Consider the following 23,125-nt stretch of genomic DNA (forward strand, 5'->3'; position numbering starts at 1 on the left):
GAATCAGAAGAAGATAATTTAGTAAATGAATTAGGACAGGAGATAGAAGATCTAGAGTTAAACAATCTAGTAATCAATAATTTAATGAATGTCACTCAAGAATGTGTACATGAATTCCAAATAAACAAAGGTTTAGACAGTAATAGATGTCGTATATGCAATTGGTATCCAAGTAAAGACAATAGAGCTAAATGTAAAAAATGTTATTTAGAAGCTTGTATAAACTGTATAGAAAACAATTTAAAGATAAAAATAGAATCAGAAATAAATAGCGAATAAAAATATACAAATACTCAAATCTTAAATTTAAGAGTATCAACTCTAGAAACCCGAGTAAATAATCTAGAACAAAGATTAACCATCCTAGAAAAAGGAAAAACCAAAATCACTATAGAAGAATCAGATACACAAGAAGCTATACATTTAGAAAAACTAGAGGCAGAACTTATGAATTTGGAAGATAATGACACTAGCCTAATTTGCAATGAAGATAAAGAATTCTCTACCATAAAAGTATTAGTAAAAATTAAAATTGAAGACGTAGAGATAGAAACTTTAGCACTAGTAGATCCCGGATGTACTAGCTGTCTAATTAATAAAGAAATAGTACCAGAACATTTACTAAAAATACTGAAAAGACCTATAACAGCCACCCAAATGGATGGATCACAAAATATCTATAATTATTGCATAGAAAATACACAAATAAGTTTTTTAAATACATGTAATAAATTCTACAACCTAATTTACAATGTTAATAGAATATTAGCAAGGGATTTAAACATAGGATCAGATTTTGTTATAGGACTACGTTTTTGTATCCAAAATAAAGGAGGATGTCTCTTAACAAGAGATGAAATAATGCTTTTTAAAAATCTAACTTATATACCGGTACAAACAATAACATTACCAACAGTATATAGAACATTAAAAACACATAAAAAGAATTTAATTTCTAAACCATGTTGCAAAGATTGCCAAAATAACCAATGCCAAAATAGCAACCTGTTTAAAGAAAACAAAAATTTAGAAGATAACTTAGAAGATTTTAAAAATTATACTCTACTTAATGCAGAAGGGCAAGAATGCTTAAAACACATAGAAAAAGACTATACTTTAATAAACATTGAAACTCAATTTTACAACTTTAAAAAAGGAATAAACACAATAGGAATAAGAAATAATCCGAAAGACTTAGACAATATAATAGCTATTTTAGATAAAATATAAATAATAGGAGAAAAACCTTTAGCACATTGAGATGCTAACGAAATAATGTGTAAGTTAGATATAATTAACCCAGAAAACACCATAAAGACAGCATCAATACAAGCTAATAATGAAGATATAGAAGAATTTGAAAAACAAATTAAAGAATTGTTAAAGTTAGAAGTAATTAGAAGATCAACATCTAGACACAGATCAACAGCATTTATTGTAAGAAACCATAGCGAGCAAATCAGGAGAAAAACTCGTATGGTAATAAACTATAAAAGACTAAATGAAAACACCAAAATAGACGCATATAAGCTACTAGATAAAAGTGAGTTAATTAATAGAATACAAGGTAAAAAGATATATAGTAAGTTCGATTGTAAATCCGAGTATTGGCAGGTAAAAATGCACCCAGATAGTATAGAATGGACAATATTCACCTGTCCAGAAGGACATTACGAGTGGCTTGTTATGCCGTTCGGACTAAAAACAGCCCCACCCATTTTTCAGAGAAAAATGGATGATATTTTTAGGGATTATAAAAACTTTGTGTTAGTATATGTAGATGACACTTTAGTATTTAGTAGAGATATGCAACAACATTTAGGACATTTACAAACGGTTTTTAAACTATTTGTCAAACACGGAATAATAATTAGTAAAAATAAAATGAACTATGTAAAACACATATTAATTTTTTAGGAATAACTCTAGGAAATGGGAGGATTAAAATTCAACCTCATATAGCCAAAAAGGTATTAGAAGTGCCAGATAAATTAGAAAATACTAAAGATCTACAAAAAAATTTTAGGATTAGTAAATTATGCAAGGAATTTTATTCAAGACATAGGAAAAATAGCCGGACCTTTATATGCTAAAACTGGAAGCAAAGGTAAAAAACATTTTAATAATGAAGACATAAAATTAGTTCAACAAATAAAAGAAAGAGTAAAACATATTCCAGACTTAAAAATTCTACTAGAAACCGATTACTTAATTGTTCAAACAGACGGAAGCAAATTAGGTTGGGGAGCCATATTAAAGCAAGACCTAATAAATATAGTGATAAAAATGAAGAAAAAATCTGTGCATACCAGAGTGGACAATATAAAGAAAAAGGAAATATACCTAGCATAGATTTAGAAGTACTAGCTACAATATATGGATTAAATAGTTTTAAATTATATATCTTAAATAAAGAAGAAGTCTTAGTAAGAACAGATTGTGAGACAATAGTTAAATTTAGTCAAAAGATAAATGATAAAGCTAGTAGTAGAAGAAGATGGTTAAACTTTATGGACACTATATCGATATATAAAAACATTGTTTTTGAATATATTAAAGGAAAAGAAAATGAATTAGAAGATAAATTAAGTAGGTTACAATTAAAAATAAAATCTATTTAACCGGCTAATATTTGTTTCAGCATGCGACCAAATAATCAACATGCAGCAGACAAAGGCAAGGGAACAACGTCTTCCTCGACTCAAGACATTTATTTTTAGACAATGCTAGGAAACCTTAGATTTAGACCCCAAAACTCTATCGAACTCCAAAACTCCATGCAACCACTGGAGAGAATAGACTTTGGGCCTTTTAATTTAATTGCTTTCTCACCTAGTAATTATTCTTTTAACCTAAGACCAGAACATTTTCTAGATAGACCCCAAAAATGCCTAATAGACAATTTGTGGATAGCACACCATAAACCAGACCATAAACATTTTTTAGCTGCCATGAATGTTTTATGTCAATATATATCAGATAAAAGTAAGCCTAGATTCAAATATTATGTAATTATACATGGTAAGACAAATGAAATTTTTCAGACATGGATAGAAGTACTAGACTCTATAAGTGGTATAAAAAATCCTCTTTACAAAGGTTTCAATGATTTTTCTGAAGCTTCTGATTATGCAAGAGGACACCTAGGACCTAATTTTTTCTTATCTCAAGATTTAAGACAAAATCCTAACCAGATTCCTCAGTATAATATCCAAAAAGACTCAGGTAAAATAATTTTTTGTGACCATTGGCACTCTATGACCGAGGCCTTTAAGAGATTAAATCTTCAAAAGAAGGCTCTTATTACAGAAAACTCTAGACTCATGGAGCAAATAGAGACTTTACAAGACAAACTGAGTAAATTTCATACAAGAAAGACTAATGCCAGTACTCAGACACAGAGTTCTCCATCTCCACAAAAAATGGATGAGAAGGGTGTGCATTCCCCTTTGAATGCTCAAAAATTCACTGTACCAGATATTGGTGCAGCTATTCCGGCTCAAACGGTAATCGGTAAAGACAAATCAAATCTGTTAAGGGCTGTTACTTTGCCAAAAAGTGAAGATGAAGCAGGACCTTCATCAAAACCACATAAGACTAGTACTTTAAAAAAGACATTAACAGCAAAAAAAAAAAAGAATAAACAAATTGAGATTATTGTAAAACAGACATTAGAGAAATTCTTTAGTAGCCAAGAACAAGATAAGCATATGGAACAAGCCATGTACAAGCACAGATAGAGTAGTTCCAGACATGAATAATACAGACATTAATATTCCAAGATCTTCAGACGAAGAAGATGATAGATTTGAAGACAGTCTACTCCAAGATGCTCAGGATCCCTATGAAGATGATGACTCTGGAATGAGTTTCGACACCATAGCCCTGCACAACTTGAACACATAAGCAGATAAAGACAAGTAATAAAGGAGATTGATACTATAATGTACAAAGTATTGTAATTATGATAAGAGTGCCATGTGGGTATGCCCACTTTGAGTCTTGTAATTAAGTCTGTGTCAGAGTGAGTGCTTTCTTTATCATTACTTTCCAAAAAGAAAGAAAAACTGTTGAAGCACGCGTTAGGAAAAGAGAAATAATAATTCATGTGACGATGGGGCCCAATGTGTACCCGACCTGCATTATTAAAGAATCTTATCCTTACCTGTCGGCCATATTGTCAAGGCCACGTAGTTTGATCCTAGTCTACTCCTTTTTTCTTACTTCAGTCTATATAAGACTTGTAACTTAGTAAAAGAAGGTAGATCAAAAAAACCTTAGAACCTGAACTTCTCAACATACTTTCCTATGTATAAATCCTCCTTTTCCAACCAACCTTTCCTCTTGTTGTAAATCAAAGTTTGTAATATAAGGAAATTGAATAAAAAAGCTTTCAGTTTTCCAAAGTCTTTAGGGGATTCCCGAAAGGAAAACCTCTATCCCAGTTACTTCTTGTAAGTTCTTATTTATTTTATATTTCCCCATTAAAAATATGTTTTTATGTTTTAAATGTTTATATTTTTAGAAATTTTAGATATGTTCAGCAAACATCATGTAAATTAAAAAAAAAATCTTTGTTTAAATTCATTACCCTTAGTATATGATTAACCTCTTAATTTCTTAATAACAATGATGGATTAACCTGTAAATTCTTAGAAGTTCTGGCCTTGATAGTTCGCCATATCTGCAAAATAGACAAAGGACGAGTGTTAGTTCCCAGATGAAAATTTCGGGGTGTGGTTAAAGAAGTAAGTTGTTAGGAACATAGGTTAAGAGCAAGAGATGAACCGGCTAACATAAAAAAAAAAGCTTAAAATTGGGGAAAATATAGAATATAAGAATGATAAACGTGAAGAAATAATGGGAAAGAGGGAGTACTGAGTAGGATTTTTACAATATTTGATTTCAAAACATCTTTTAACCAATATTTGCTAAAGTATGTTATTTTATTGAAATAATCCTAAATTTATTGAAATAATCCTAAATAATAAACCAAGTATGTTATTTTATTGAAATAATCCTAAATTTATTGAAATAATCCTAAATAATTGGTATCAGAGCGAGAAGGTTTTGAAAACATTACCTATTACTCGCATATATAGACAAGTGTATGAAAAGACATCCAGCTTTTAGAGATATAAGATTGAACTATTTCTACTTATATAGAGAATATAGAAAAAGGGATAGTATTATAGCTAGGAAATATAATTTAGAAGAAAGTAGAAAAAGGTTAATAGAGGCAAATAGATTATATAAAATATATAATACATCTAGACCAGTGGGTGATAGACTAGTAAGCGCCTTAAATTGGGAATTAAGTGGTTGTGATAGAGATTTAGAAAACAATAGTTTAGGTATAAAGTGTCTTAGAAAACGTATTAGCACACAGGCTTATCAATTAGGATAATATATGCAAGCCCTACCTATTTTCCAAAGTCTAAGAAAAATAAATAAATAGATAGAAGAAGAATCTGGTATTAAAGCTGAATTAATAAAGATAGAAAGAGCATTAAAAGAAAATATAAAAATAATTAGAAATAAATTGACTCAAGAAGACTTAGACGAATTAGACATAAAATATTATAAAACATTATTAACACACTTTGAAGAAGATTTAGAATTTAATAAAGTAAGATTAGAGAACTGTTTCTGGAGAACAAATTTATATAAACAACAAGCAAATAAAATACCGCTAGGATAATAAATGCCTATAAGATATGTTGAATATATTAGAGAAATTCAACGGCAATATTATAGAGAATTTACTTATAAATATCAACTTGTAAAAATTCTGAAACAATTTAAAGAAAGACTAGATTTGTTAAATAAAGAAATAAGAAACCTATAAATAGATATTCTAAACTTTAAAGAAACAGACGAAATAATTACTATAACCTCTAAATATTATAAAAAAGCATTAATTAATGAACAATCTAGGCTAATAGAAAATATACAAGAAGTAGAATTAGACATAACCTATACTAATAGTAGATTGAAATATCAAACAAAGTTAAGTAAAAAGTACCTTAATTTGAATCACTTAGGATAACAAAATAGCTTCTTTAAAATGCCTCGAATATTTAGATCTTAGATTCCAACCTGAAAAGAAATATAGAGTGTTAAAAGATAACACCACTATAAGGTGTAATTTCAACCAGGGTGAACATATTTTACATTCAGAAGATAAACAATATAACACAATAATAGACTTTATAATAAATTCAAGCGAAAAAATTCAGGAAAAAGATAATAGTATAATAAGAATTTTAGAAGAAATAGAAGCTACTCAAAATAAACATAAAAAGATACTAGTTAAGATTGAAAAAAAATTTAGATTATTTAAAGTCACAAGAAATAGAAATAGACAGAAAAATTCAGTATTTAAATCACAAATTCAATTTAGAAAAAATACCTACAAAATTAGAAATTGAAAAGCTAATAAAAAACATAATAGAAAAACCTAAAGAATTAGAAGTAAAAACCACTCAATTAATATCTAAACTAATAGAACAAATAGAAAGTATAACGACAGAAATCAAAGATTTACAAGTAATAACAAAGAGATTAGAAGAAATATCACTTTCATGAGTGAAGAAGATATAAATTATAGTAAGGCACTAGAAAAATCAAAAAGTTATCATAGCGAACCAGAAGGATTATCTAAGCATATACCTTCAAGAATAACAGATAAAATTTTATTAAAACAAAACAATACTATAATAGAGTTATTATTAGACTTACGTAAAAGATAGATATTTTAATGAAGGGTAAAGAAGCTCAAAAACCAGTTCAGCAAGAACCAGAATTACCCGAATTACATAAAAGATAGACATCCTAATAAAAAATAAAGAAGCTCAAGAACCACCAAAAAACCACCTTGAAATAGAAGAACTTATTAATCAGTTAAAAAGAACTGAATTAACTCCTAAACAAGAAAGAAAAAATATAATAAGAAAACCACAAAAATGGACTTTCTATCAAATAGACGGAGAACCATCGAAAACAACGAAAGACAAGGAGAAGAAAGACAAAGAATAAGTTTTTCTGGGAATAAAATAGAAAATAATAATATATTATCCAGAATATGTAGAAGACAACCAAATATGAAGCAAAACCAAGAACTAAATGAAATAATAGATGTAGATAGAGATTTGTAAATTTTCCAACAACATCAATTAAAATTATTAAATCCTAAAACATTATATAATGCAGAATATTTTTCTACAGATAATCAGCTATATAGACATTATAGAGAAGAACAAATATCAGCTATAGAAGAAGATTTTAAAATACTAGATTTAGTAAATGCTAACTCTTTAAGACATATAAAAAATAATAAAATGATACTAATGCATATGGGTTTAATTGTAATAGGAATAAAAGGTCTAACTAGAAAAAATCTAGGATCCAAAGTGTTAATAACAATATATGATGATAGATGGTCAGATATTAAAAAATCAATAATATGATTAACTGAAGTAGATATGACAAATAATGGAGGAATATTCTATATAAGTCCAGATTTTTTAATGAACTTAAAGGAATTTGGAAAAAAATATTAAAATAGGAATCCAAACTAAAGGGTATGAAGAAATGAATAGTGGTAATAATTTATTAATGTGCATAGGATTTATCGAAAAATTAACTTTAAGTAGTAATACTAAATTTAAACTAAAAGTAAATGATATAGTTGAAATAATGGGAAATAAAGGCATAAGTTTAATAAAACCAATAAAAATAGACCCAGAAGTACATGCAGGTTTAGAATGGAATCTAAATAAATTTAATAAACCAAAAATCCTCACACCAGACTCTCATTTATTATACACTACAAGTAAAGGAGAAACTTCAGTCAGATTTACAGATCATAATTATACAACTAAAAGAAATTTAGACGATGTTGAAACAGAGAGTAATATAGAAATAGAAAGCGAATTTATGAATATAGAAATTCTACAAAAAGGTTATGAAGTAGATATGGTAATAAAAAAAGCTGAAAATTTAGCAGAAGAATATAAATATATAACTTTTAAATGTAAAGACCCCAACCCCATCTCCCTTCCTCCTCCTCCTTCTTCTTCAACGGCCCACCCCACCCCCTACCCGACCCCCTCGTTCCTCCTTCTCCTTCTTCTTCAACAACCCCCACCCCCACCCCCGTTCCTCCTTCTCCTTTAATTTTTTTTCACCATTATCACCATTAACACGATTAATATCATTATTTCATAATTAACATCATTATTTCACCATTAACACCAATAACATGATTCGAATTTAACGAAAAATTGATAAATTACTTGATCATGAGTTGTAGATCAATTTAAAGTGAATGGTAAATTAGAGAAGATAAAATTCCAAACAGAGTCATTCTCAATCCAAAATTTCAATACACAAAAATCATCAGTTGATCACAAAAATACACCAATACACAAAATTTCAAAATCAAATTCAAATTCCTTCACATTAACCAAAACCCAAAATTCCAAAACTCCTAAATTCTCAATTTTTTACTTAAAAATGTCAACAAAAATGATACAAACAGACCCAAATTCAAAAATAGTATTGATGGTATCCGCATGACATGGAATTCTTGGCCAAGAACCAAACTCGTTCATCAATCTTGAATCCTTTTTGGTTGTCGAAAGATGAAGTTTTGGATCAATTGGGACTTAATAGGAAGGGGGTTACGAAGAAGACGAAGAAACGGGATGGGGGTACGAAGAAAATGAAAAAACGAAGTGTTGGGGGTGGGGAAGGGGATTGTTACGATGAAGAAGATGAAAGTTGGGTGAGATGGGTTCAGTCGTAGGGGGTGAATTTAATTCACTTTAAAGTTGTTAAGGGGGGTAAATAATTGCCCGATTAATTTAGGGTTAAGTGGGGTAAATAATTATCCAATTAATTTAGGGTCTAAAGTATTAGTGACAAGTTAGGGGGTTTTGATGTCTTTTCTCTTAAAGAATTGAAAAGAACTTTGTTTTACTTTTCAATACTCATGTACAACTATACTACTCGTCAAAAAAAAAAAACAAAGTCATCGACAGACACTCAAACTTGTTGCGAAAATTCACTTAGATCCCTCAACTAAGGCATGTTCCTATCAGACCCTTAAACCCCCCGAATTTTGTTCCAATTGGGCATTTTTTTCTCTATCAGCAAAAAGCTCAAAGTGTGTGTTGCACACACGCGATGACGTGGCAAAATGAGCTAATTGGAAGCTGACATGTGGCATTGTGGGTCCAATAATTATTAAAAAATAATTATAATTTTTTTTAAAAAAATATATAAAAATGGCATTGAGAAAATTATTAAATAATAATTTTAAAATTATTAAAAAATAAAAATAAAAAAAATATTATTTTTAAAAAGTTATAATTTTTTTTACAACGAAATAAATTATTTAAAAAATTAAATATTAAAAAAAATTATAAATTTTTTTTAAAAAATGAAAATAAAAAATATCATTGAGGATATAAATTATGAAAAAATAATTATAAAATTATTTTAAAAATAAAAATAAAAATTGTTTATTTAAAAAAATTATTATTTTTTAAAAAATTGAAATAAATTATTAAAAAATTATTTAAAAATTAAAAATTAACTATTAAAAAAATTATAAAACTTTTTTAAATGAAAATAAAAAATGACATTGAGGATCCAACTTATGAAAAAATAATTATAAAATTATTTAAAAATTAAAAATATAAAATTGATTATTTAAAAAAACTATAATTTTTTTTTAAAAATGAAATAAATTATTAAAAAATTATTTTTTTAAAAAATATAATTATTAAAAAAAATTATAAAATTTTTAAAAAAGGAAAATAAAAAATGGCATTGAGGATATAAATTATGAAAAAATAATTATAAAATTATTTAAAAAATAAAAATAAAAAACTGATTATTTAAAAAAAAATTATAAAAATTTTTAAAAAATGAACTAAATTATTAAAAAAATAAAAAATTAATTATTAAAAAAATTATAAAACTTTTTAAAATGAAAATAAAAAATGACATTAAGGATTCAAATTATGAAAAAATAATTATAAAATTCTTTAAAAATAAAAATTTAAAACTAATTATTAAAAAGAAATTATAAAATTTTTTAAAAGATGAAAATAAAAAACAGAATTATTTTTAAATTCAGTTTTATTAAAAAAAAAAATATTGGAGCCCTCTAATGCTTTTTGAAGCCTTTAGTGTTTAAAAAAGAAAAATTGTTATTAAAAAATTTTTGGGCCCCTCAATGTCACTTGACATCTTTTTATTCGTAAATTAGTAAAAAAAATGCTACTCACGTGCCTCCCACGATGACACTGCATGCGCAGTGCCACATAGGCAAAAAAATGTCCAATTGAAACAAAATTCAGGAGGTTTAGGGATCTGATAGAAATAGACTTTAAGTAAATTTTCGCAACAAATTTGAGTGTCTATGAATCTTTGGCCTTTCATGTATTATAACAGGCCCAAAATATAACAAGAATGAGATCCGGAATCCTCAGTATTTTTAAAAAGGGGCTTGACCAAAGATGTTTAAACTTGAGAAGACAGGGCCATATTAAAACTTTCAAATACAAATTACCGGTGCACAACAACCCCATTTGCACATGGTCTAAGCTGATCCTGTCCCTATTGTCCAGCAAAGGGACAACTTCCATCCATAGAGAAAGCGGTAAAAACTCAATGTGGATTTTAAAGAATCCAATGAGCAACAAAGGCTAAGTAGTAGTAAATCTTGATTCGTTAGAGAAGTTTTGTTCATTTGTATGTTCAAGTCAACCCCATTAGTTGAATTGATTTGCTGAACTCAATTTTGAAGTCTTGATTCTTGTACTTCTATTTTTGTTTCTTTTGCCGTTTCTTGTATTATGACTATAGTGTTACTTTGTGGTATTATTGCTCTGTTACTATTTATTGTTTCTTGTACTTTCATTACTTCTTTTTTGGACTATTTTGAATTTTTTCTTTGAGTCTAAGAGTCTGTCGGAAACATCTCTCTGGCTCTATGGTTGGGGTAAGGTCTGCATACAGTCTTGATTGTTGTCCTTCAATTACTATCTGTTGTTAAATAGAAGGACTAAAATTGGATTTTCAAGAATCCAATGAGCAGCAAAGGCTGAGTAGTAGTAAATCTTGATTTCTTTAGAGAAGTTTTTGTCCATTTGTAAGTTTAAGTCAACCCCATTTTAGTAAAATTTTGTGCTGAACCTTAATTTGTAGTGGAATTTGATACACTAGATTTTTTTTTTTGTTGAATATTTCAGAAGAAGGTAAAGATCCAAATTTGGATTTTCAAGAATCTAATGAGCAGCCAAGGCTAGTAGTAGTAAATCTTGATTCTTCAGAGAAGTTCTGTTCTTTGGTAAGTTGACTTCTATAAATTTGAATTGATTTACTTAACTCAATTTTGAAGTCTTAGATTCTTGTCCTTTTATTTCTGTTACTATGTGTTGTTTCTTGTATTTCAATTATCGTATTATTTTGTTGCAACATTGTTTTGTTACTGGCAGTTATTTCTCATAGTTTTAGTATGTTATTTCTCGTAGTTTTTAGTACCTTTTTTTTCTGAAATGTTCTGGACTACTTTTCTTGAGACGGGGTCTATCAGAAATCCGGGGTCTATCAGAAATAACCTCTCTACCTCTGTAGTTGGGGTAAGGTCTAAGTATCCTCTAACTCCCCAGACCTCTTTCTTGTAGTTTCATTATTTTTTTCCTGTACTGTTTTGGACTGTTCTTTTCTTGAGCCGATGGTCTATCGAAAACAACCTCTCTACCTCTGTGGTAGCAAATCTTGATTCAAGAACCTCAATTTTGTAGTGGAATTTTGACATGTAAGATTTTTTATTGTCAGAAGAATGTTAAGATCCAAATTTAGTAAGGTTTGTGTACACTCAACGCTGCCCAGACCCAACTTTGTGGGACAGGTATGTCGTCGTAATTTTGAAATGGAATTTGACACACCAAGATTTTTTCATTTTTCAGAAGATGGTTTTCAGAAGAATTCTTGTTCTGATGATGGGTTGTCTAGGATTTGCTGATCAGCCAACAGAAGCAAATAATAATAATAATAATAATATGGAATCCAAGTCATCAGTTGTAGATGAATCTGTTATTAAAACTCCTAGAGTCAGACTTAGTGATGGAAGGTATCTGGCTTACAGAGAAAGAGGGGTACCCAAGAACAAGTCCAAATACAGCATCATCATTGTTCATGGATTTGGCAGCTCCAAACAAATGAGCTTTATGGCTTCTGATGTAAACACAGATAACTCGCTTTCTCTCAATCTTGAAATCGTTATTTTCTATGTCAATTGGTTTTGTTGTCCTTTATAAACTATTTAGAGTTGAGAATTGGGTGTTCAGTATCATAAAATTGAAGAAAAAGGGTTGAATAAATAGATGGAAAGGTGTTAAATAGTTTGTCAAAGAAAAAACTATAAGCTTTTGAGCTACCAACATCAATAAAAATGTTCCAATATAGTCCCACAAGTGGAGTCTGAGGAGGGTAGAGTGTATGCACCTTACCCCTACCTTGGCAGGTAAAGAGGCTATTATAGACCCTAAGCTTTTGAGCTACCCCGTTAGCAAAGTTCTTTCCATTTGACAATTTGATTTGACTACAAGACTAGAAATTATTCAAAATGTTGGTTGATGCAAGGATATGCAATCACACCAGTGCTAATGCTACAATCCCATGAGAACTTCGAAGTTTAGCATTCTTGGTAAGAGTAGTAATAGGATGGGTGAACCCCTAGAAGTCCTTGTGTTGCATCCCTTGTTGACCTCAATTAGTTTGAGATGAATATGTAGTTGATCGTTTTTTGTTTTTTTTTTCGTTTCCCGTGTTGTTTAGCCTTTGAAATACCTTCTTTTTTTTTACGATTTCTTGCAGGAAGACATCAAGTCTTATCTTTTTGTTTTCTGTTTTCTCAAGGAATGCAATTCTTGAATATGCATGATACTATTGAGAATGCTCTAATAGTACTTTAGTTCTCAGGAACTCCTGGATGGAATGGGGATATACCTTCTGATATATGACAGAGCTGGATATGGAGAGAGCGATCCAAATCCAAAGCGATCAGTTAAAAGTGAAGCATCTGATATCGAAGAGTTAGCTGATCTGTTGCAATTAGGGTCTAACTATTATGTTATTGGCGTGTCGTTGGGATGTTACCCTGCTTGGAGCTGCATCAAACGCATTCCTCAAAAGTAAATGAACACTCACTTCAGAAATTTTCAGCTTTCTGGTTTCTCTTGTCAATTGTTTAGGCCTAATTGTCTAGGATTGAAAAATATGCTGCTGCAGGCTTGCAGGAGTCGCTCTAGTAGTCCCGTTTGTCAATTACGAATGGCCCTCGCTACCTGGTGATCACACGAAGGATGACTACAGGAAACAGCTCTGCCGGTTTGCACTTTTGCTCACACGCTATACTCCAGGGCTGTTGCATTGGTGGTTCACTCAAAAATTGTTCCCATCAGCTACTGCTCTTGAAGGAAATCCTACATTCTTTTGTGACAAAGACTTGGATGTCTTGAAGAATACACCAGGATATCAATTGTTCACTCAGGTAAACTTAGGGGTGTGCATCGGTCGGTTCGGCTCGATTTTATGGATTATCGATTTTCGCTTTTTAAATAAGCTAAACCAATAATCAAACCAATAAGATATATTTTATCGTTTTTCTATTTATCAGTTTTAGTCCTTAAGGATTTGGTTTTCCGTTTAATCGATAAGAAAATACTCATAAAATATAAATAGTAGAAACCAACATGAAAACAAACTGAATCTTAGTTGCAGCCAAAATTCTACAAGATGTGTTTTAATTTACGAGAATCTTCAAGCTTGAATAGGTTTGCAGAAATTAAAGAAAAATTAAGAGAAATATATATAAGTAATACATCTATATCTATATACTATATTAAAAATGTAAAAGGCTTTAGAAATGTTATTTGAACGTTTTGCCCTTCATTGATATATATATATATATACTATATTAAAAGTTTTGAAATTATTTGGTCACTCATGTGACCTTTACCAATATTGTTAATCAATTCCCCTATAAGTAATGTTTTAACCGCTCTAGCTTCCCCCGAATGTATGGTCCGATTTCTTTTCCAATGCTTCCTTTTGATAGAAGTTGATAAGACATAAGAAATATCTCAAATGGATTTGGTTTCATAATAATGTGTAGCAGTATAGGAACTATTCTTATTTCTGGTTTGTGACAGTTTTACTTCTATCGACAGGACGGGATAAGGAAACGCAGGGTATTCGACTCCCTTCGTCGTGACTTTATTGTGGCTTTTAGCAAGTGGGATTTTGATCCACTGGAGCTAAGTAACCCCTACCCACAAAATGAAAGCTCTGTTCACATCTGGCAAGGTTACATGGACAAAGTTGTGCCGGTTCAATTACAAAGATACGTCTCACAAAGGCTCCCTTGGATTCGTTATCATGAAGTTCCTGATAGTGGTCACTTGCTTGTGTATGATACTGTTGTGTGTGAAGCTGTCTTAAAGTCACTTTTACTCGGGGAAGATCCTCAAGTGTACATGCCTAAATTACTTGACTGAGTATTAGTTCATTCATTGTATCCAAAGATGACCCTGTAAGTTCATTGATTTGTAGAAATTGATAAAAGTGTGATTGATTGCATTTTTTCCATATTGTAAAGAACTTTTATATTATCTTAAAAGTATTTATATATATCTTTAACATAAAACTATTAGGGTGCGATGGGGGACAGTGTGGATGGTTGTGTCCTGTGGAGGTGGGAGGAGACAATGTCACTTGTTTTGTATACTTTCATTAAGGAAGTCATTTTCTTTATTTTGAAGTAACTTGTTTTTCTAAAGGAAATATTTCCCAAATTTTTTAACCAATCAACACGAGAAGATAATGTTTTCCTTCCTAGGGAACACACCCTTAATAGTCTTAATCCATTAACATCAAGAAAAAAAAGATCAAGCGCGAGGAATTTCCAACCATATAAAGAATTATTTGAAAACTAAAGGGAGGAAATCTTGATTTGCCACAACTATTTTCGGAAATGTTTCTTTGGCGATATCCGATAAAATTGTAACAATACAAAGAAGATTATAATACGATTATAAAATGGTCCAAATATATAAAATTAATGATAATTTACATAAATATACATCTTAAGTTATAATTATTACATGAAATCTCATTTAACAAAACTAATTATAAATATTCCATTTATATATTCTCTCTCCGAAATTCTCATACATAGCAAAACATCTCTTTTAGATCGGTTAATGCACTACAATATATGCCTAAAATCATGCTTGCATTATCTGGCGGTTTCAAGATTTCAACAACAACAACAAACCCAGTGTATTTCCACTTAGTGGGGTCTGGGGGGGTAAGATGTACGCAGTCCATACCTCTACCTCTGATGAAGTAGAAAGGCTGTTTCCGAAAGACCCCCGGCTCAAGTCACGAGATATCACACAAACACATAGTACAGCACAGCAGCAGATGACATAGCATAGATACGGCACCCATAGGGAATATAAAACAAAGTAAAGCAGGATTGCAGGAATATAAAGCAGAGGAAAGCACCCAGATTCGTAATAAACATGGAACACGGAACACGAAATACTGAATACAGAATCATAACAGGAATACACCCCCACCAATTAACTCCCTACACTAGCGACCCGAACTGGCCCTAATCCTCTGCCGTAATTCGCATCTTCCAGACCTTCCTATCTAGGGTCAAATTTCAAAATATATCTCATTAGATTACTCAACTTCATCGTCTTCTTCAATTTACTTTTGAGGTTTGTTTATTTGTTTTTCAACTTTACGGTTTCAACTTTAAGATATCTGACGGTTTGTTATTTTTTTCTCATATCTTCTTCAAAAATCTATGATTTCTTTGTTGCATGTGCTTAATTCTCAAAATCAGGATGACCTTGGCTTCCAAAAATTTTATAAATTTGTTTTTTAATCTATATTTTTTCTCGATTTTATGCACTCTTATACATTGTTATACATAGCTATGTTATGTATAAAGGTAAAGACACTTTTTTTGGGAGATCTATTGTAATTTCTACTCCATATACATTAATACACAATGTATATGATTGACCCATTATGCTATTTATACATGCAAGGGTTATGTATAAGGGTTGTCAGTGATATTCATATGGCTTGAAGTATTCTCATTTTATACATATAAGGGTTATGTATAAGGGTTGTCTGTGCTATGCAATTTATATGGTTTGATCCATTATTCAGATTTTTCCCTATAGTTATGTTTCACCTTATACTTAGGCATGTTATGTATAAGTATATGATTTACTGTTGCTATTTTTTACCTTGTACATTCCATATTACCTTTTTATGTATAGGTTTACCATATATATTATGCAATTGTGTTTCATCATATTTACATTATATATAAGCATGTTATGTATAAGAATATGTTTTATACATTACTGCTGCCATATTTTCTTTATACGAGTCTTTTTTTTCGTTTTAAAATTTCTTATGTCTATTTTATTAGGGTCTTTTTTCTTTGGTTCTAAAATTTCCAGGTGATTTATGTGGTAAATTTTCTTTTAGGAATATATTCTTGAAAAATTTAAATAATTTTCCACATTAATAAGGTACAATCTTGGATAATTATTAGGTTGGTTTATTTCCTTAAATATCATTAAACCGGTTAATTCATACACATAGATTATAATGTATAATAATGTGGAGGAATGTATATGAACATTTATAATCCAGGAAAGAGAAAAACTAATTAACAAATGCGAGAATGTAATTAACTAGCTAAAATCTGAGATTTGTGGAGGTGCTTGGAGGCTAGAAGGGTGCTCGTGACTTACACTAGGGCGATCTAGGATATGTACGTGTGAAGACTCGTGTGAGTACAGTAGGAGGATATTCAGAGCACTTTTCTATTTTGATAGGTTTGCACCAGGGATCGACTCTTAACCCATTTTTATTTGCTTTGGTGATAGGTGTTTTGACGCGGCGTATTCAAGGGGAGGTGCCATGGTGTATGTTATTTTCTGATAATGTTGTACTGATTGCCGAAATTCGGGTAGAGTTAATGATAAGTTGGAGGTTTGAAAACAGACTCTTAAGTCTATAGGTTTTAGGTTGAGCAGGATCAAAATGGAGTAGTTGGAATGTAAGTTTAGTGATTTTCCGCATGAGGAAGACGTGGTTGTGGAGTTAGATTCTTGGGGCATTCCGAAGAGAGAGAGTTCAAGTATCTTGGGTCTATGATTCAGGGGAATTATGGTATTGATAAGGATATCTCACATTGTATTGGTGTAGCGTGGTTGATTTGGTGGCTCACCTCGGGAGTCTTGTGTGATAAGAAGGTGCCTCCAAAGCTTAAAGGTAAGTTCTACAGAGTGGCAGTCCGACCGGCTATGTTGTATGGAGCGGAGTGTTGGCCAGTTAAGAATTCCCACATCTAAAAGGTAAAGGTGGCGGAGATGAGGATGTTGCGGTAGTTGTGTGGACTTACCAGGAGAGATAAGATTAGAAATGAGATTATTTGGGAGAAGGTGAGAGTGGCTCCAGTAGAGGACAAGATACGAGAAGTAAGGTTGCGTTGGTTCGAATATGTGATGAGAAGAGACGCAGATGCTCCAGTTCGTAGGTGTGAGAGGCTGGCTATAGATAGTTTTAGGCGGGGTAGAGGTAGGCTGAAGAAATATTGGAGGGAGGTGATTAGGCAGGACATGGGGCAGTTACAGATTACCAAAGACATGACCCTTGATAAGAAGCTGTGGAGGATGCAGATTAGAGTAGAAGGCTAGTGGGTAGGAGTACATTCAGAATAGTAAAAATGAGTGCTCTGTTTGTTTTGGTATCTTGGTATCTGTAGTGTCTTGTAGCCTCTTGTTCATGGTATTTTGGTGATATGTATGATTTAGTATAACCAGTTTATAAATATTACTTTGTGGGTGTCTTGTATTCTTTAGTATCTGGCAGAGTGCTACCCCTATTTGCTGTTTGCTTTTATATTTTTGTTATATTTGCTATCTGTCCTGATTCGGGGGTCTATCGAAAACAACCTTGATACTTCATCCAAGGTAGTGGTATGGACTGCGTACAATTTACCTTCCCTAGACCCCATTTCGTAAAAATATACTGAGTATGTTGTTGTTGTAGTATATAAGACAAGGCCATAAACTTTCAGATGCAAATTACCTGTGTACAATAACCCCATTTGCACATGGTCTGAGGTGATCCTCTTCCGATTTTCCAGCAAAGAAATAACTCTCAAGAACACAACTTCCATTCATACAAAATAAAGTAAAGACCAAATTTGGATTTGCAAGAATCTAATAAGCAGCCAAGGCTAGTAGTAGTTAATCTCGATTCTTCAGAGAAGTTTTGTTCCTTGGTAAGTTTCAAGTCAACCCCATTAGTTGAATTGATTTGTTGAACACAATCTTGAAGTCTTGATTCTTGTCTTTCTATTTATGTTATTATCTGTTAAATTTTGGACTTCTCTTATGGTATTATTCTCTTATTTTGTATCAGTTGTTTTAACACTATTTGTTGTTTCTTGTACTTCTTTTTTTGGACTAGTTTTCTCTCGAGCTGAGGGTCTTAGAAACAACTTCTCTATGTATATGGTACGGCTAAGGTCTTTGTACACTCTACCCCCGTCAGAGCCACTTTGTGGAACTACACTAGGTATGTCGTTGTAATTTTGAAATAGAATTTGACACACCAAGATTTTTTCATTTTTTAGAAAATGGTTTCAGAAGAATTCTTGTTCTGATGATGGGTTGTCTAGCATGTGTTGATCAGCCAACTGAACCAAATGATAATAATAATAATATAGAATCCAAATCATCGGTTGTAGATGAGTCTGTTATTACTACTGCTAGAGCCAGATTAGTGATGGGAGGTACCTTTCTTACAAAGAAATAGGGGTACTAAGAACAAGTGCAAATACAACATCATCCTTGTACATGGCTTTGGCAACTCAAAAGAAATGGGCTTTATGGCTTCTGATGTAAACACAAATAACTCTCTCTCTCTCTCTTTGAATCTTGAAATACTATTTGATAATTTGATTTGACTTCAAGAAAATGAAAATATTCAAAATGTTGGTTGGTGCAAGGGGATGCTAGGAAGTCCCCGTATTGTATAATTCAATGATTCCATGAGAACTTCGAAGTTTCTTTGAAGGCTAAGTTAGCGGTTATGACGGCTAAGACAATAATTTTTGAGAGTTTGTATGCGACTTTAGAAGAGAAAGGCGGGGATAAGAAGTTGTACAGGCTTTTTAAGGTTAGGGAGTGGAGGGCTCATGACCTTGACCAAGTGAAGTATATCAAGGGTTAGGATGACAAAGTGTTGGTTGAGGATGCCCTTATTAGGAGGAGGTGGCCGTCCTATTTTCATAGACTTTTAAATGACGAGGACGACAAAAGTTTTGTGCTTGGGAGTTGGAAAACTCAGAGAGGTATCGCGATTGTGGTTATTATAGGTGTATCAAGGTAGAGGAGGTCATGGATGCAATTTAAAGGATGCGTAGGGGTAGGGCGATTGGGCAGACGAGATTCAAGTGAATTTTTGGAAGAGCACAGACATGGCAGGTTTGGTGTGGCTGATAAGGTTGTTTAACATCATTTTTAGAGCAGAAAAGATGCCCTAATCTTGGAGATGGATTACGATGATTTCTTTATATAAGAACAAGGAAGACATTCAAAATTGCAATAATTGCAGGGGTATCAGTTTGTTGAGTCATACCATGAAGGTTTGAGAGAGAGTGGTAGAGTTGAGGCTGAGGAGGACTATAACTATTTTCAAGAATCAGTTCGGTTTCATTCCAGGTCGCTCGACTACTGAGGACTTTCACCTCATGATGAATCTAGTGAAGCAGTTTAGGAAGAGGAAGAAGGACTTGTACAAGGTGTTCATTGATCTTGAGAAAACATATGACAAAGTTCCCAGGGAGATTTTGTGGAGGTGCTTGGAGGCTAGAGGGGTGCCCATGGTGAATACTAGGTCGATTCAGGACATGTACAATGGTGCGAAGACTCATGTGAGGACGGTAGAAAGAGATTCAGAGCATTTTCATGTTTTGATAGGTTTGCACCAAGGATCGACTCTTAGCTCGTTTTTGTTTGTCTTGGTGATGGATTTTTTGACGCAACATATTCAAGGGAAGGTGCTTTAGTGTATGTTATTTGTTGATGATGTAGTACTGATTGACGAGACTCGGGGAGGAGTTAATGATAAGTTGGAGGTTTGGAGACAGACCCTTAAGTGTAAAGGATTTAGGTTGAGCAGGACCTAAATGAAGTACTTGGAATATAAGTTAAGTGATTTGTCACATGAGGATGGCGTGGTTATGGAGTTGGATTCTCAGGCCATACAGAAGAAGGAGAGTTTCAAGTATCTTTGGTCTATGATTCAGGGGAATGGTGAGATTAACGAGGATTTCACGCACCATATTAGTGCAGCGTGGTTGAAATGGAGGCTCACCTCGGGATTGTATGATAAGAAGGTGCCTCCTAAGCTTAAAGGTAAGTTCTACAATATGGCAGTCCAACCGACTATGATGTATGGAGCGGAGTGTTGTCCAGTTAAGAACCCCCACATCCAAAAGTTGAAAGTGGCGGAGATGAGGATGTTGCGATGGATGTGTGGACTTATCACGAGGGATAGGGTTAGAAATGAGACTATCCGGGTGAAGGTAGGAGTGACTTCGGTAGAGGACAACATGAGAGAAGTGAGGTTGCATTGGTTCGGGAATATGATAAAGAGGGACGCAGACAGGTATGAGATGCTGGCTATGGAGAGTTTTAGATGGGATAGGGGTAGGCCGAAGAAATATTAAAGAGAGGTGATTAGATAGGACATGGGGCAATTACAGATTATGGAAGAAATGACCCTTGATAGGAACGTGTGGAGGACGCGAATTAGAGTAGAAGGCTAGTGGGTAGGAGTACGTTCGGATAGTAGGAATGAGTGCTCTGTTTATATATGTGCTTGTACTGCCTTGTAGCCTCTTGTTCATGGTGTTTAGTGATGTTTATGATTTCGTATAAGCTAGTTTATAATATTACTTTGTATGTGTATTGTTTTCTTTACTATCTAGTGGTGTGACATCCCTTGTTGTGTATGCTTTTATGTTTTTTGTTTGTTATATTTGTTATTTGTCTTGAACCGGTGGTCTCTCGGAAATAGCATCTCTACTTCATCTTAGATAGTGGTATAGACTGTGCACACTTTACCCTCCCCAAACCCCACTTTATGGGAATACATTGGGTGTTGTTGTATAAGAGTAATAATAGGAGGGGTAAGATGCGAGCAAGTCCTCGTGTTGCATCCCTTGCTGACCTCAATTAGTTTGAGATTGAACTGGTATTGATCGTTGGTTCCCCCCAGATATAATGTTGACCGGTTTGATTATTGCTCTAAGTCAATTTGTTGTAATTGAAAACCCAATCAAATAATCTAAAAAAGAAAGTCATATCTTCAAAGCTCATCATTTCAATAAAAGCACAGAAATCAGATGACCAAACCCCGAGTTTTTTCTAATGGATCCACAATTACATTGAAGTTTCTGGTGATGTTTAACATTTATAATTCCATCTTTTGGTTAAGAATTCTAGCAGGAAGCCAGAAAGTATTCTCCTTTTCTTTTCTGTCTTTTCTTGAAGGAAAGCATTCTTGAATTTGCATGATACCATTGAGAATGCTCTAATAGTATTTTAGTTCTCAGGAACTCCTTGATGAAATGGGGATGTACCTTCTGATATATGATAGAGCTGGATATGGAGACAATGATCCAAATCCAAGCCATCAGTTAAAAGTGAAGCATCCCATATTGAAGAGTTAGCTGATCAGTTGCAATTAGGATCTAAGTATTATGTAATTGGTGTGTCGTTGGGATGTTGGGAGCTGCATCAAACGTATTCCTCAAAGGTAATGAGATTTTCAGATTTCTGGTTTTTGTCAATTGTTTAGGCCTAATTGTTTAAGATTGCAAAATAAGCTGCTGCAGGCTTGCAGGAGTCGCTCTAGTTGTCCCGTTTATCAATTTTAAATGGCACACACTTCCTGATGATCTTATGAAGGATGATTATAGGAAACAGCTCTGCCGGTTTGTTCTTTTGCTCATATGCTATACTCCAGTGTTATAACATTGGTGGTTCACTAAAAAACTGTTCCCATCAGCTACTATTTCTTGAAGGAAATACTACATTTTTTGGTGACAAAGACTTGAACATCCTGAAGAACACAAACGAATATCAATTGTACACTCAGGTAAACTTCATAGGCTATGCCCAAAAAGAGAAGCAACGAATGTACCTGAGTCAATTATACTTGTTCAAGCTGACTCGATAATGAAGTTGTCCACTCCCATGGGCTTTAACAATATGGTAATCAGTTCCAAAATGAGTAGTTCTTTACCCACGTCTGTCCACCCTCACCCCATTATATTGTCTGATTTTCCTATTCCAATGGTTCCTTCTTGACAGGAATCGACAATAAATATGAAATATCTCAAGGGGATATGATTTAGGAACTATTCCTATTTCTGGTTTGTGACAAATTTACTTGTATTGACAGGATGGGATAAGGAAAAGAAGGGTATTTGACTCCCTTTGTGTGACTTTATTGTGGCTTTTAGCAAGTGGGATTTTGATCAACTGGAGCTAAGTAACCCCTACCTACAAAATGAAAGCTCTGTTCGCATCTGGCAAGGCTGCGGAGACAAGGTTGTGCTGGTTCAATAACAAAGATATGTCGCAAAGGCTCCCTTATACTTGGTATCATAAAGTTCCTGATGGTGGTCACTTGTGTATGATACTGTTGTGTGTGAAACTGTCTTAAAATCACTTTTGCTCGGCTTTTTTTTTTATAAAGAATTTATAACCCACACTCTTACCTTTTAAAATATATACTTTTTTATGTTTAAAATGTAAGCTGAAACAAAAATGCACTAATGAATTTTCGCAAGAAACAAAATTAAGCTTAATAAGATCAAACAACAGCTAACATTAAACAAAAAAGAGAAAAAAACCTTCTAGTTATATTTCAAAAGACTTACTGTTTCTATGCTGTAATTGGATTCTTAGGAGAAGAAAAAAGATATTTA

General features: G+C 32.4%; 1 protein-coding gene and 1 pseudogene across 1 annotated transcript; both read left to right on the top strand.

Moving 5' to 3' along the window:
• Window positions 1-10,472: 10,472 nt before the first annotated feature.
• LOC107876014 lies at window positions 10,473-14,667 on the top strand. Its single transcript, XM_016722991.2, has 6 exons — window positions 10,473-10,672; window positions 11,265-11,362; window positions 11,985-12,257; window positions 13,000-13,211; window positions 13,309-13,570; window positions 14,250-14,667. Exons 1-6 carry the CDS (start codon window positions 10,483-10,485, stop codon window positions 14,574-14,576), a joined length of 1,362 nt encoding a protein of 453 aa, XP_016578477.2. The 5' UTR covers window positions 10,473-10,482; the 3' UTR covers window positions 14,577-14,667.
• A 3,175-nt stretch (window positions 14,668-17,842) lies between these two features.
• On the top strand, window positions 17,843-22,763 carry LOC124897768 (annotated as a pseudogene).
• The last annotated feature ends 362 nt before the right edge of the window (window positions 22,764-23,125 follow it).

Source organism: Capsicum annuum, chromosome 1 (assembly GCF_002878395.1).
Source record: "Capsicum annuum cultivar UCD-10X-F1 chromosome 1, UCD10Xv1.1, whole genome shotgun sequence".
In the NCBI taxonomy this organism is placed as follows: domain Eukaryota; kingdom Viridiplantae; phylum Streptophyta; class Magnoliopsida; order Solanales; family Solanaceae; genus Capsicum; species Capsicum annuum.